The sequence below is a fragment of the Primulina tabacum genome, chromosome 6, assembly GCF_025594145.1.
Source record: "Primulina tabacum isolate GXHZ01 chromosome 6, ASM2559414v2, whole genome shotgun sequence".
NCBI classification, from domain to species: domain Eukaryota; kingdom Viridiplantae; phylum Streptophyta; class Magnoliopsida; order Lamiales; family Gesneriaceae; genus Primulina; species Primulina tabacum.
In genome coordinates, this window is record NC_134555.1 from 28,205,796 (window position 1) to 28,220,615 (window position 14,820).

Genomic DNA, 14,820 nt, shown 5'->3' on the forward strand with positions numbered 1-14,820 from the left:
TTCCTTTTCTCATCTTTCACACCATAGTATTTATTTAATTATGTTTTGAATGAAAAACAAGTTGCACTTTGTTATATTTTCGTTTTTGCATCAATCATGAATTTTAAAGAATGATATGTGAACCAAAAACATGAATTTTATGATCTAAAGGGGCTGCCATGATTAGGATATGTTTGAGGAATGTTTTTACATGTTTTATAGAGTCCTAAAGCACACCAAAAACGTTGCAAGTAAATAGGAACAAAGCTGGAACCAATTGATCATTAACGTAGATGGTGGGGCTCGGATGGAGGGAATTTGATGCATGGGACTTAGGGGCTCGACCTGGTCTTGAGGCGAGTTCGGTTGGGACGTGGTTAGGTTCTAGGAAGGGCCCTTGCATGGCCAGGACTTGCGCTAAGGGGCTGGAGAACAGTCCCCACGTGAAAGGGCTCTTCCGAGGCATACTTGAGGGTGACCGAGAGATTTGTGAGGGTGGCTCGAGAGAGGGCTGGACTAGGACGTCTAGGCTGTGGCTCAGGGTGTCTAGGTGGGTTGGCTAGGTTTTGGCTAGATTTTGGCTCGAGGTGGCTCGGGCGTGGCTCGTGTAAATTATGAGATGGCTCGGTGTGTTCGATAAAGTGTCAATTTCGAATTTAATTAGACTAAAATTGAATCCATGGGACCACGGGAGTGGCTCATAACTCGGAAAGATAGAATAAATCTTAAAAATGTTATGTTAAAAAATTTGAAATCAAAATAACGAGTTTTGGATTTATTCGAGATTTAATCGACGCACGAAACATTAATTAATGAATTAATTTAAACGCCTAGTTTTAAGCTTTATAAAATTATGAAAAATTATATTTAAGCTTAAATAATTATTAAAAGTCTAAGTTTTTAATTTGGAAATTTTATATTAGGGTTTTGTTTAATTCGGGATTAAAACGCGTTAATATGTCTCATTTAAAGATTAATTTAAAAATTCCTTAATTTTTTCTAAATAAAAATATGTGAAAATTCAAGTAGGCTTAAATATTTATTTGGGACATGTTAGATTCAATGAATTCAAGAAAAAGTCAAAATCGAGAAATTTTATGTCTAGGGATAAAACGGTCTTTTACACCTAAAAATTAGTAAACGTCATGGCAGTGCCCTAAATGATGTTTTTATGATATTATGATTATTTGTAAATGTTTATGAAATGTTCATGATTAAAATATGATTTTTTAATGTCCATGGGATTTTTATGATTTAAGGAAGACATTTAAAAGACATGTTGCATGCTTGGTTTCAAAAACAAAATGTTATGTTATGCATGATTTTTATAAAGCGATGAGAATGTAAATGTTGAAGGAAGTGAAGTGATTGTGACTAATTCGTTAATGTTGGCGACGTCGTGAGGGTTATGGTCCCAATGGGAGCCCGACGATCGTGTTTCCATCATTACGAATATGTGGTAACGGTTTTGTGGTAACGGTAAGAATGGGAATATCGAGAGGGAAAAAAGGCCCAGAGGGAGCCCATTTATGGGAAAAGGCCCCAGAGGGAGCCCCGACGATCGTATTTCTATTTGAAAAATGATAGGCCAGGGCCCAGTTGACCGGTGAGAGTGTTGCTGGTGTCCCCGCCACCCAGTACTGTGGTTTCATGTAGATGGATCCATCGATTTATGATCATGATCATGAAAGTCACAATTAACGATCTGAATTCAACAAAGGAAAAAAAAAAAAAAGGAAAAATGTTTATGATCATGAAAATGTTTTATGTCATGTCATGTTGAGGAAAAAGAAAAAAGATTAAAGTTTTTTCATGTCATGAAAATGTTTATGTTATGCAACTTCACGAAACGATATTTTAAGTACAAGTATTTTTCACTGTTATATGTTGACTGTATTACGTATTATTTGTTATAAAGATGATGGTGTGTTGAGTCTTTAAACTCACTAGGTGTGATGGATGCATGTGCGTTTGAGAGAGGCCTTGACGGATGATCCTATTGGACTGTCAGTGCACACAACCGATGACCAGCGCTACTATTTTCCGCATTATGTTTTATGATTACTGATTTAAAATAAAGATTTTTAAGACTATTTATTTATGCTTTTGAGAGATTTTTGAGAGGTTTAGTATGGGCTTTACTTTTCAAATTATTGCTTTTTAGGTTTGGTACAACAGTTGACGATTTCATTTTATGGCTATTGCACTTGATTTTTAAAATTTTAGATGGTTGATATTTTATTTTAAAAGGGTAAAATATTATATAAAAATATTTTCATGTGGAAAATGTATATGGCCGAAAATTGAGTGTTAAAAAAAAATTTCTAATACCTTTAAAGCAATAAAAAGGGCAAGACGTCGCAGCACCATTTGCAAGACTCGAATCCATCAAAATATTCCTTGCTTATGCTGTTAGAGTAGGTTCCTGGCAAGTAAACTTTTGGCTCGGGCTTTATTGACTCTAATGTAAAACAATCTTTATTTTAATAATATCTTACGATTTTATTCGATTATGGAATTATACTTTATCTGTATACCCATGCAAGCTGCATAGATAAAGTCCTTGAATATACAATAGGTACCATGAGGTCTGCGTCGCAACGTAAGATCATCAAACTCATTAGGAAGTGTACCGTATATTCTAAACAGGTTCCTAGTCGAATCAGCTGCCTAAAACAAGGATAAAGGTCGCTCGAGCTTGAGACTACCATCTGTGGTGTAAACGCAATGTTTCATTGGAAAGGGCATGGAGATGTCCATTCACATAGATGTGTGATCATATTATAATGCACTGAACAACCCTCTCTCGGACTATCCAAGTGGTTCCCACTTATCAAGTGGAATAGTCCGCATTTATGGTTGTACATCATTAGTCCTTTGACACGGGACAGTAGGGGCTATACGTACTAGCATGCACTTTGATCCATTTACCAACTCCATCAAGGGTCATCAGGTGGTGAGGTTGGGTGTAGTTTCAAAATACGTAGGAGCAAATGCATTGTAGTCGAGGATTCACCGTTCGCCTACGGGTGAAGATATCCTATGTGATCTGATGAATTAATAGTGTAAGGTGTCTCTGGCCAGAGCAAGAAATGTACTTTAGGGAAAGTTGTTTTCTTAGTTGCACATCTCATGCCACTATTAGTACTCAAAGATAAATCGCATCATTATCGAATTCATATGCAACTCTCGATATACCAATGGTTGCAGATTCGATCGGGATATATGTGTTTAAGGGACCGTACTATATGCTAACTATGACTAAAGGTTCTTGTAGGCACTATCAGTGATACCTAGGGGATCATGGGGCGATGCTACTAGACGCTCTTACCATGATCCGATGGGTGTAATCAGAAATGAGTTCTGAGATTCTTGATCAAAGAGTTGATGAAAAGAATGGGGTTAACTAGGGTAAACCCGAATAAGAATAAATGTTATTCTGAATCACATGGAGATGTGAACCCACGACTAGCTGTATCCATGAACCATTGAGGGTCACACAAGTATCGGATTCTGTATTCCCGTTGAGATAGTTAATATTCAAAGAGTTTGAATTTGGCGACTATAGTTTGATGGAGATCAAATATGAAGCTTATAAAGGAGTTTATTAGTTGATTCCAATAGATGGAAGAAATGGAAGTTAACATGATTGCTAAATAAGGAAGGGGTGTGGAACTGCCTGTTTTGTGAAGGACATTAGTTGGACTATCTCAATTTATTAATCAAGCCCATTAACGTTAATTATGAATATTAGGTCATGGCTTGTTTATGAAAGGGAGTAAGCAGGCCATAACCCTAGCCTCCAAGACACTCCATATTTTCTAAATCACTCTCCCTTTTCTCTCAATATTTCGGCCACCTTGAAGCAATTTTAGAAGAGAGCCGTCTCTCGATTTTTAATCTCCAACGTTGAAATTTCTTCCAATTATTCTAGTGCTATTTGGAAGAGGAATAAATCTTCTAGTCGTGGACCTGATTCGAAGATTGAAGGAAGGAGTTCTTGAAGAAAGTTCGTAGGAAATAATCAAGAGCTATCTCCACTAATCCCGGAATAGTTGGAGTCTTGTGAATGATTCACTAAAGGTAGTTTTAAATATCATATGTATGTTTAATTATTAAAATCATATGAGTGCTTAAACAAATAATTTGATTGTCAAAATAAAATAAAAATTTTAAAATTTCGGCAGCTTTTTGGTCACGAGAAAACCGAGATCCAACAGTGATATCATAGCCATGTTCTCTATATCGTATGATTTTAAATAATATTAAATTATTTATTTCTAACCACACAAGAAAATTTTTCATAAATTTGATGCACCATAAATTTTTATTTTTTCAGAAAATTTTATTTCGAAGATTGAAGGAACTGTTATGGGCACGTAGAGCATGCGCGCGGCGTTTGGCACGCCAGTGCGCACGGCGTGGGGCACGACAGCGCGCGTACATTGTGCCCACCGGTGCCCGATACGATCGGGCAGCAGGTGGGCAACTGTCCGGGATTGTCTCAGGCACTGTTCTGATTAATGGGCTTAAATTGTTTGGGCCTAGGGTGTGATTTTCTGATTTGTCAATACTTTAGACAAAATTGATATTTTATGAAAATTGGTTCAATTTTTCTCTTGAAAAAAAAAATTTAATTTTTGAAAAATTAGTAATTTTCATGTAAAATAAATAATTAAAATATGATTTTAATTATTTATGATAAAAATGAGTTTTACAAGAAATCAATTATTATTGAATTAATTGAAAATTAAATAAAGGTGTTTATTTAATTATTAATTCTTTAATAATTGTGGTGGTTAGTGATAATATTATTAGATACATGATTTATCAATTAATTAAATTGATGTTAATATTTGATATTAAATGCATGAAGGATGATCGAGAACATTGACCAATGTGTTAGGTGTATGTTAAGATATTTTATTGTTTTATTCATTTTGTTAATATTGATATTATTAAAGTGGGCCTGGTTTGTGGCTCGTTCCCACCCCATGAGATGTATCCCTTACGTGCCATAACTATTTAAATGTAATTATTAGAAATAGTGGGAGATCAAGACTGGAAGATGGTGAGTCCGACGCACAAGATGAAGACATGTAAAATATTGGAAGCTCATGTAATATGTTTCATTTGAATCCTTGCATTCACCTAGGTTTTGGACCTGAAACCATGTCTGGCTCAGATGGATCTAATAATGTTGATGACCGATCATCCTTATTTATTGATAAATATCATATTATGATATATTTGCAATATATAGTATGCATGTATGTATATTATTGAATAATATATTTGCATGAATCCGGCAAACATACAAACTCGTGACACGCGATTTTAAATTAAAATGATGAGACTATTTTTAAATTTAAATCCCTCATTTTGAATAAAATTCAAAATTTATATCAAACCACAAAAGTAAAAATTAAAAGAGTTTAATTAATTCTTGCCTTCCATCAACCGTGGTTGCATGTTGATTGCTACCCGCGTACAGTGCCTGGCTCATATTATTGGGGAGGCCTGAACGCCGGAAAGTTGTGACTTCCACCGGACATATGATGTGACTTGAGTGAAGCTCTTATGACTTCGGCTCATATTATTGGGGAACTCATGGCGACCGTCCACTAAAAGTCAATATTAATGGGTCAGTTTGACACGTGAAAATAAGCGACGTCATATTATTGGGTCCTTATTAAACGTGAGCCGAAACACGCGGAGGTTGAATAGGGATGAAATTGAATTCTACCTTTTAAAAATTGTAATTGGCTTATATTATTCGTGATTATAATTGGCTAATTAGACTCTACGTGCCCACTATGGAAATACGATTCTCCTTTTTCATTAGAGGGTGGTAGAAATGTCAAAATAGTGGGAGATAAATTTATAAAATAAAATCCATATTTTATATCCTAGAATTATTTTAAAATAATCAACAACCATTATTCTGTTTCCATATCAGTATATTTTCGATTTCGTCACATAATCCGTTTCTGTTATTAAAAAGCTAACCGAATCTAATTTTGAAGACTGGTTGGGAAAATTGTTTTGAATTCGAAGAAAATGACATACACACTAATATCAGTCTTGCTGAACTGACAAATCATGCAGTCTTGCTGAACTGACAAAGCATGCAAGATGGTAGGACCATAGTATGCAAGTTAAAGTATAACATGCTCGTTTCTATGTCAAATGTACTATAGGGACAGTTTCAGGAAATGCTGAATGCTGCTGACACTCGAATACACGTGCAAGAGTTGCATGGTGCATGAAATTCATACAATGATGCACACCACCTTCAAGGAGCTCATGACTATACGCATGCACGATGGGCTCTGGCCCATGAGCATGGTGTACATATGACTGGACATATTGAGAATGTGGTAGGCCTGGAATATGTGATTCCTAACGAGTTACTTGATAACATCAATTTGTTTGTTGTCTTTCTTTTCCTCATTTGACGGAGTTATGGTGAACTTTAATTTGAATAAGATAGATGCTAGCCTTGAAGAGCTAATCAATATGATTATGACTTATGAGATCACTATAAAACAGGAAAATGTTGTTTTTCTAATGAGCCTCTCGTCAGATGAAAAATGGCCCAAAAATTAAGGAAAAGAAATGTTCTGCCCCTCTCAAGAAAAACATACTCAAAAAGAAGAAAACTCTTAAGGATACTTAAAGGGTCTACAAAGCCCGACAAGTCAGAACATATTTGTTTCACTGCAAGAAGTCCGGACATAAGAAATTAAATTCGCCAGAAATATTCTGAAAATGATAAGTGAATGTCCAAGTAAACTTGATTTAAACAATAAACAAAAGAAAGTTAGATGGATGATCCAAATCCCCCACAAATATGACACGCTAGACTATGTCAACTTTGCCCAAAAAGGATGCACAAACTAATGTGGGAAGACATGTTTGACTTGTCAGACATAAATTCTCTACCTACTTGTGAGTCCTCTCTAACAGAAAAAATGACCAAAACTCCATTCAATGGAAACGTGGAACGTGCGCATGGTCTACTGGATTCAATCCACACAGACATTTGTGGCCCGATAAGTGTTAGCACAAAATATGAGCAATCCTACTTCATTACTTTTACTGATAACTATTCGAGGTATGAGTATGTTTATTTGATGAAACACAAATCTGAAGCATTTGAAAGGTTCAAAGAATTCAGATCTGAAGTAGAAAACAGCTAGAAATGAGTATTAAGACACTTCGATCTGATCGAGGTGGAGAATACATGAGTGCTGAATTTTTGGGTTATCTAAAAGAGAATGAGATTCTCACACAGTGGACTCCAACAGCAATACCACAATTGAATTGTGTTTCTGAACGTCGAAATCGAACCTTGATGGACATGGTTCGATCCATGATGGGATTCACTGAATTGCCTACATCGTTTTGGGGCTTTGCGCTTGAAACTGCGGCAATGTTGTTGAATAATGTCCATACTAAAGTAGTAGATAAAACACCATAAGAGATTCTTACATGAGAATATGGGGATGTCCTGCTTACGTGAAGAAGACAGTGAGAGACAAATTGGATAGTAGATCCACTTTGTGCTACTTTGTAGGATATCCAAAGAGTTCTGTTGGATATTATTTCTATCACCCTCAATGAAGCAAAAGTGTTTGTTTCAAGAAATGACACTTTTTTTGGAAAAAGAATCTTTATTAGATAGAAAAGGCAAGATGATAGAACTTGAAAAAATTCAAGACACTCCCTCAACTGTAGAAGTTGAACCTAATCCCCAACAACCAATAGTTGAAGTACAAGCTCCTAGAAGGTCTGATAGGGTTATTAGACCACCTGCAAGATATATGCTTCTTCATGAACAAAGCCATGATGAGGCTTGTGTGGGATGTGATCCAATTAATTTCAAAGAAGTAATATCTAATATTGATTCAACCAAATGGATTGAAGCCATGTAGTCTGAAATGGACTCTATGTACTCACTACAACAAAAATGAAATTTTCGCAGCACGCAAATTGGCTTTTCACAGCGCACAGCGCACGCTGCGCAGTTAAAAGCTGTTGAAACTCAGAAGTATTGACAGCGAACAATGCCCGCTGCGAATAATGTTATTGACAGCAGGCACTGTACGTCGTGGATATAAGAATCGACAGCGCGCATTGCACTTCGTGGATATATGAATCGACAGCACGCAACGCACGCCGTGGATATAGAAATCGACAGCACGCAATGCACGCCGTGGATACAAACGTCGATATAGGAATCGACAGCGCGCTCGGCGCATCGTGGATATATGAAGCCACAGCGCGCTACGCACGCTGTGGATACAAACGTCGACAATGTGCTCTGTTTGCACGCCGTTAAAATCAATATATACAAAAAAATTCAGATTTATTCACACTTAAGAGAAATATACATAATTTCATATTCATTCATACTAATTCAGATTTTCACACTAACAAAAAATTCATTCACACTAAAGAGAAATTTAGATTCATTCACTCTAACAAAAAATTCAGATTCATTTAAGTATAATCAAGACACAAAATTAATAAAAGTTACCAAAACAGAACATCTCAAGATTCAAAACAAGATACAAAATATTTCACAAAATAGCTAGAACATACCGATGATTAAATTTTCAATCCACAGAAATATGTAGAATATAAATCAATCACACAATACTACAAATTTAGATAACCACACGACTGTGCTTCCTATTGCATCATCAAAAAACTGCATTTCATCATTTGATCGAATTAGATCCACCTTCTCAACCAAAACCTTATCAACCCAAACTTTCCAACAATATCTACCAAGAATAATATGATGCACTTTTGTGTTTGGATCTGTAGATGCAATTCGACCTTCCACAACAACTAATCCATCAACAGACCAATGAAGCAACTTACATTTACTTTTAGCATATATATCTCCACAACTCACATTCTTCGAATTTGACTACAAATAAACAATACAAATTTATTAATTTTACGATTCCTATTTTGTAACAATCTTGTAGTTTAGAAACACATACTTTTAAGATAGTTACCTGAGCTGTAGCAAGATGTTTTTTAACATTATCAAAATCACAACTTCTCTTTGCACCAATATTCATATCACTATTGCTACCAACTTCATTCCCAATACCGCTACCATTGCCACCACTAACAACCTAAGTTTACAAACAAATTGTGTCAAGCATGTCTTTATGATAAATCAAAAGCATTTAAATGTACAATATATCAAACTGATTTTGTATGTTGTTTAATTACTAACCTGTTCTTGTTGATTTTGTTGTCTCATGCTTTGTAAAAACATGGACTTCATTTCTTGCATTTCTTGTTGAAGGTTATGCACCATATCTTGAAGTTGTTTAACAGTGCTATTTTGTTGTATATAAGCTCCAAATTTTGATGGTGCAACTCCGAAGCCCATCCCACGCACTCTACCCCGAGCTTCCTTGCCAAACACAAGGCTAATTGCATCATCAACAATGTTAATTGTGTTTTGAGATTCAGTTAGACATTCTTGTATTTGTTTCTGCAAATAACAAAGATAATTTTTAAGAAAATAAAAAATTTAAGTTTGTCATTTTTTTCTTAGGATCTGATGCAAATAAAAAAGACATAATTCTATAACCATTTTCTCTCCAGCAACTGGAGTAATAGGTTCCCCATTTTTTTTCTTGTGTCCTTCAATCCAAATCTTGTAATTTTTGTATCTCCCTAAGTTGTCTTCTCCTTAAATATAGAAATATATAAATTCAAAAAATGAATATATATACCATTACTTATTACTTAAATTAGAAAATATAAAAAAATAATATTTACCATAATGTGAGTCAAACGAGCATAACCTCTCCGGCTCATTGTGTGAATGTGGTCTTGTTTTACCCTCATTGCTCTAAATCTTGCACTCTTTTCTTGAAATATAACATAACCAAGATATTAGTTACAAGTATTATCATGTTAATTAGGGTAGTGGCTTCAAATTATAGAGAATAAATGTGACAAGAGAGAGAAGCATCTAAACAACAACATACAAAAATATTTATCATAAAAGTTCAATGAATTAGGTAAGTCGAAAAAGATCACAAGACACAAAACAGTGTAAGAAGGATCAAATCCCTTAATGTAGATAGATTACTATAGCCTATTTTTTTATTAGTTTAATGTGAAAAGAAAATTGTATCTGAGATTCTTAATCTTGATTTTTAAGCCTGATAAAAGAACCTTTTTCATAAAAAAATTAGAAACATTATAAACTTCTTTGGTGGAAGAGAATTTGTAATCAAAATGAATAGTTTTTTAAAAGCATAACCATATATATCCTTCACATTATATTCCAAATCTTACTCATTATTTCATTTCAACTTTTCAACCAACATATTTCCAAGAAACAATACATAACTCAACTTGTGGACAAACAACAACAAAATTGCTCGACAGAAAGAATGAATCACACCATGCAAAAAGCCTTAGGCTCTTTATATTATTTCATACGGATAAGAAAAGTGAATTAATACTTACTTGAAAGGTGCGTGACAGTGTCCTCTTTACAAACAAGTCCCACTGATTTTGGTCCATAAATTCGGGCTTCAAAAGACTGAGATTTCGTGAAGCCACTCGACTTGTATTAGCTTCTCGTACAAGTATTTGCAGTTTAGATTTTCTGTCGCGCCACAATTTAGCTAACTTTTGAAAAATTGATTTTTTTTTCCCAATCCTCAACTTTATAAGTTATCTGTACATAGAAACACGAAAATATTTCTACAACTTGTAATAAAAATTGAAATGAAATATTAAGTGACTGAAGATATTACCTGAAGACAACTCCACATCTTATTCTTCACTTCTTCATCTATGTCATTCCATCCATCCAATGTATATGGCACAAATTCTTTTATCATGCAACCTAGAAAAGATGCATATTTAACTGAATTATCTCTAATCGGCTGTCCTAACTCATTACGATCCACATCTTTGCGCTTGTCTTGACCACTAATCATTTTCAACTTTGATGTTCTCTGACCTTTTTTCTTATCAGTTTTGTTGTCATCAATCGGTTCTTTATCATGCAAATCTTGGGATGAAATTCCTGATAACCTACTAGCTACGTGTTCCTGTAAAATGGCAAGAAAAGATATTGAAATATAAAAGTGTACTTTATTAAAGTAAACAACGATGTAAAATACAAGATATCACCTGAATTTCATCTGCAGATGCTTTGCTACGTTTTTTGCCCATTTTGCTCATCTTCTCAATGACATGTAATGACCTGATCAAACATGTAGTATGACATGATACATAGCTCAAAATAAACAAGCACATATTCCATGGAATCAGTAAATAAAGAGTTGTATAACTTGCAAAAAACATATATCAATCAAAATAAATAACTATAAAATCTACAGCTGAAAATTTCAGTCATGTATCAGTCACATCAATTATGTCACACTCATTCCTTGCATATGGTTCTTTCTCAGTAATGTTAATCTGAAGTCCGGAGACATCAAGAGGTGTTGATGTATAGGCATCCTCTTCAACCACATTCACATTATGACTACCCCGAGACGGCGCTTTTAACAACACATACCAATTTGACTCATCGTCGTCCCTAGAATAGAATACTTGCTTTGCTTGTGATGCCAAAATGAAAGGATCGTTTTCAAAAATTTTTAGTCCTTGGTGTAAGTTGACGAGTGTAAAACCATCTTCAATTTTGATACCAGTTTCATGATTGGCCGAATCACACCTAAAAACAGGAACTTTGAAAGAATAGTAGTCTAGCTAAACAATATCTCGTATAACTCCGTAGTATGATACTCTTCCTACTATATGTGAATAATCATTAGCATTAGATTGACAAATAGTATCGGCTTCAACTGAAACACCACTATCTTGTGTCGACCTTCCAACATCAATTGTATGGAACCGATGTCCATTTATAATATAACCTGTATAACTTGTAACATGCTTTCTTGGACCATGAGTTAGCCGTTGAATTCGGCCTGAAGAATTATCAAGAACATGTTTTGATAACCATTCAGCAAATGTTTCCATATGTTGTTTTTGTAACGTCTCGTTACTTAACAAACGACAATCTTTTTGTTTAAGCTCCTCAATGTGCATCCTATTTAAAATCATTGAAGGGAGATATTAGAATATACGAGATATGTAATAGATCAAGGATAATATATAATCTGAAATTAACTATACTCACTGTAAGTAAGGTTTAACTTCTGCAGTATTGAACAACACATATCGATGTGCGGCTTGCAAGACGTGGTCTTCTAAAATCTTTTCTTTCCCTTTAGAAATTGAGCGACCTTCCACTAATCCATTTTCCAAATCATCATTCCGATTAGAACGAACACCAATAATAGAAGCCTTTTTTATGTAAGCACTACAAAATATCATTCGTTCTTCTGCGAGGTAACACTCAGCTATGCAACCTTCTGGTCTTGCTCGGTTCTTCACAAACCCTTTCAGTGTTTTCATAAATCTAAAACACAAAGAAAAATTCACATGAAAGAAGTGTTGATAGAAAATTTATACCGTTATATATATAAAATTTTCAGAAATATAAATCAATATTTATTACCTTTCAAATGGATACATCCAGCGGAATTGGACTGGCCCACACAAGCGAGCCTCTCTTGCTAAATGAATTGTCAAATGAACCGAGATGGTAAAGAAAGCGGGTGGAAAATATCTTTCTAACATGCATAGAATTTCAGCAATATTCTCCTCGAGTTGTTCTAAACGGTTCCTATCTAGCACTCTTTGACATAGTTCATTGTAAAATGCACCCAACAGATATATAGCATTACGCGGATCTTTCGGTAGAAGATTTCTCAATGCTACCGATAACAATTGTTGCATTAGAACATGACAGTCATGAGATTTCAGTCCAATAAGCTTACGCTCTTCTAAAGAAACAAGTTCCCAATATTTGAGCTATAGCCATCGGGTAACTTTATTTTCTTCAACCTAGAGCAAAATACATCCATTTCTTTTTTAGACAATGTATAGGGTTCAGCAGGCAAGTGATATTTATTTTCTCCTTTTTCTTGAGGATGCAATTCTTGTCTAATTTTTAAATGCATCAAATCTTTGCGAGCATTCACACCATCTTTGGATTTTTTCTTCAGGTTCAACAGTGTGCCTATGATATTCCCGCAGACATTCTTTTCAACATACATCACATCTAAGTTATGACGTAGTAAGAGCCCCTAAAAGTAAAACACGTTTCATAGTGTTAGTTCAGAATATTGCTAACAATTTAAGATAAAAAAAATAAAAAATTATATTAAAAATAATTAATAGAGTGCAAATAACTTACACTCCAATATGGCAAATTGAAAAAATTATATAAAAAATAATTAATAGAGTGCAAATAACTTACACTCCAATATGGCAAATCGAAAATGATCGATTTTTTCTTCCACATTTGTACTGGGTTAAGTAACTCTTTTGAATTATCATGCTTCTTCCTTTTTTCCTTGAAGTATTGACAGTGTCACTCTTTTTCTTTTTACCCCAGTCATTTTTAATATCTTTCATTGCATTGAGAATTTCTAACCCATTCAAAGGTCTCGCTTTTGTTCCCCTCTCTTTTTTCCCATTAAACCACTTTTTTTTCTCACGAAATGGATGATTAGGGGAAAAAAATCTCCTGTGGCCCAAGTATGCAAACTTTCTGTTATACTTAAGCCACATTGAACATATGTCTTCACCGCATATTGGGCAACCGAGTTTCCCTTTTGTGGCACATCCAGCTAAGTTTCCATAAGCTGGAAAATCATTGATTGTCCACATTAAAATAACCTTCAGATTGAACATTGACTTGCTAAATGCATCATATGCGTCCACTCCTGTGTCCCACAACTCCTTCAAATCCTCCACAAGAGGTTCCAAGTATACATCTATATCATTTCCCGGCTGCTTCGGACCTGGAATCAGTAATGTCAGCATAAGATTTTCCTTTGACATGCACATCAATGGAGGAAGGTTATAATTGACCAAAATAACGGGCCAACAACTATATCTGGAACTAAGGTCACCAAAAGGGTTGAATCCATCTGTTGCAAGACCAAGGCGGAGATTTCTAGGATCTTATGCAAAATTTGGCCACTTATGATTTATTGTATCCCAAGCTACTGAATCAACTGGATGACACATCATATGATCTTGACTTTTGTGGTTGGAGTGCCAAATCATCTCTTCGGCCTTTTCTTTTGATTTAAACATCTTTTTCAATCTTGGTATCACAGGAAAATACCGTAGAACCTTTTCAGGAACTCCTTTACGAACTTTTTTGGTCACTTTGTCTACCTTCCATCTTGAGGAACCGCACTTTGGACACGAGTCAAGATCTTTAAGATTCTTTCTAAACAGACAACAATCGTTTGGGCAAGCATGAATCTTCTCATATCCTAAGTCAAATGGTTTCAACAATTTTCTCATCGAGTAAACAGTTTCTGGAAGTGTATTTTTTTCTGGAAGCATGTCAACTAAGATCTTCAGGAGCTCATTGAAACTATTGTCAGTGTGACCATTAGTAGACTTATAATTATATAACGTGACGACTGCTGATAACTTTGTATAAGATGTACGACCAGGGAAGAGAGGAGTTTCTGCATCTTCTAATAAATTAGCAAACTCGTAATCTTTTGCTTTAGACATTTTGTGTGAAACATCATCTTCAGGTACAAAGACATCCTTATATTAGTGATATGCCTCTCTACTTTCATCCTCTTTATGAATTCCTGAACTACATTCAACTTGAGATTCTGAGTTATAACTTTCACCATGGAAGACCCAAATAGTGTAAGAAGGATCAAATCCCTTAATGAT

General features: G+C 34.8%; 1 protein-coding gene across 5 annotated transcripts; it reads right to left on the minus strand.

The window, feature by feature from the left end:
- Positions 1–8,475: 8,475 nt before the first annotated feature.
- LOC142549218 (uncharacterized) lies at positions 8,476–12,851 on the minus strand. 5 transcript variants are annotated; one of them, XM_075658051.1, is made up of 6 exons: positions 12,566–12,851; positions 12,185–12,466; positions 11,167–11,239; positions 10,785–11,084; positions 9,819–9,884; positions 9,364–9,502 (listed from the first exon to the last, which is right to left on the minus strand). In XM_075658051.1, exons 1-5 carry the CDS (start codon positions 12,844–12,846, stop codon positions 9,858–9,860), a joined length of 963 nt encoding a protein of 320 aa, XP_075514166.1. In that variant the 5' UTR covers positions 12,847–12,851; the 3' UTR covers positions 9,364–9,502; positions 9,819–9,857. The 5 variants fall into 5 exon arrangements, with proteins under 5 accessions (XP_075514170.1, XP_075514171.1, XP_075514166.1 ...); XM_075658055.1 differs by lacking the exons at positions 11,167–11,239; positions 12,185–12,466; positions 12,566–12,851 and adding exons at positions 8,476–8,920; positions 9,012–9,134 and having other exon boundaries at positions 9,239–9,502; positions 9,793–9,879; positions 10,492–10,910; XM_075658056.1 differs by lacking the exons at positions 9,819–9,884; positions 11,167–11,239; positions 12,185–12,466; positions 12,566–12,851 and adding exons at positions 8,476–8,920; positions 9,012–9,134 and having other exon boundaries at positions 9,239–9,502; positions 10,492–10,910.
- Positions 12,852–14,820: the final 1,969 nt, after the last annotated feature.

Coding starts and splice junctions, on each gene's coding strand:
- LOC142549218 (XM_075658051.1), bottom strand. CDS start 12,846: ATGCAACAATTGTTATCGGTAGCATTGAGAAATCTTCTACCGAAAGAT. Junction 11,085..11,166: donor CATCTGCAGATGAAATTCAG/GTGATATCTTGT, acceptor GCCATTTTACAG/GAACACGTAGCTAGTAGGTT. Junction 9,885..10,784: donor AGATGTGGAGTTGTCTTCAG/GTAATATCTTCA, acceptor TTATATTTCAAG/AAAAGAGTGCAAGATTTAGA.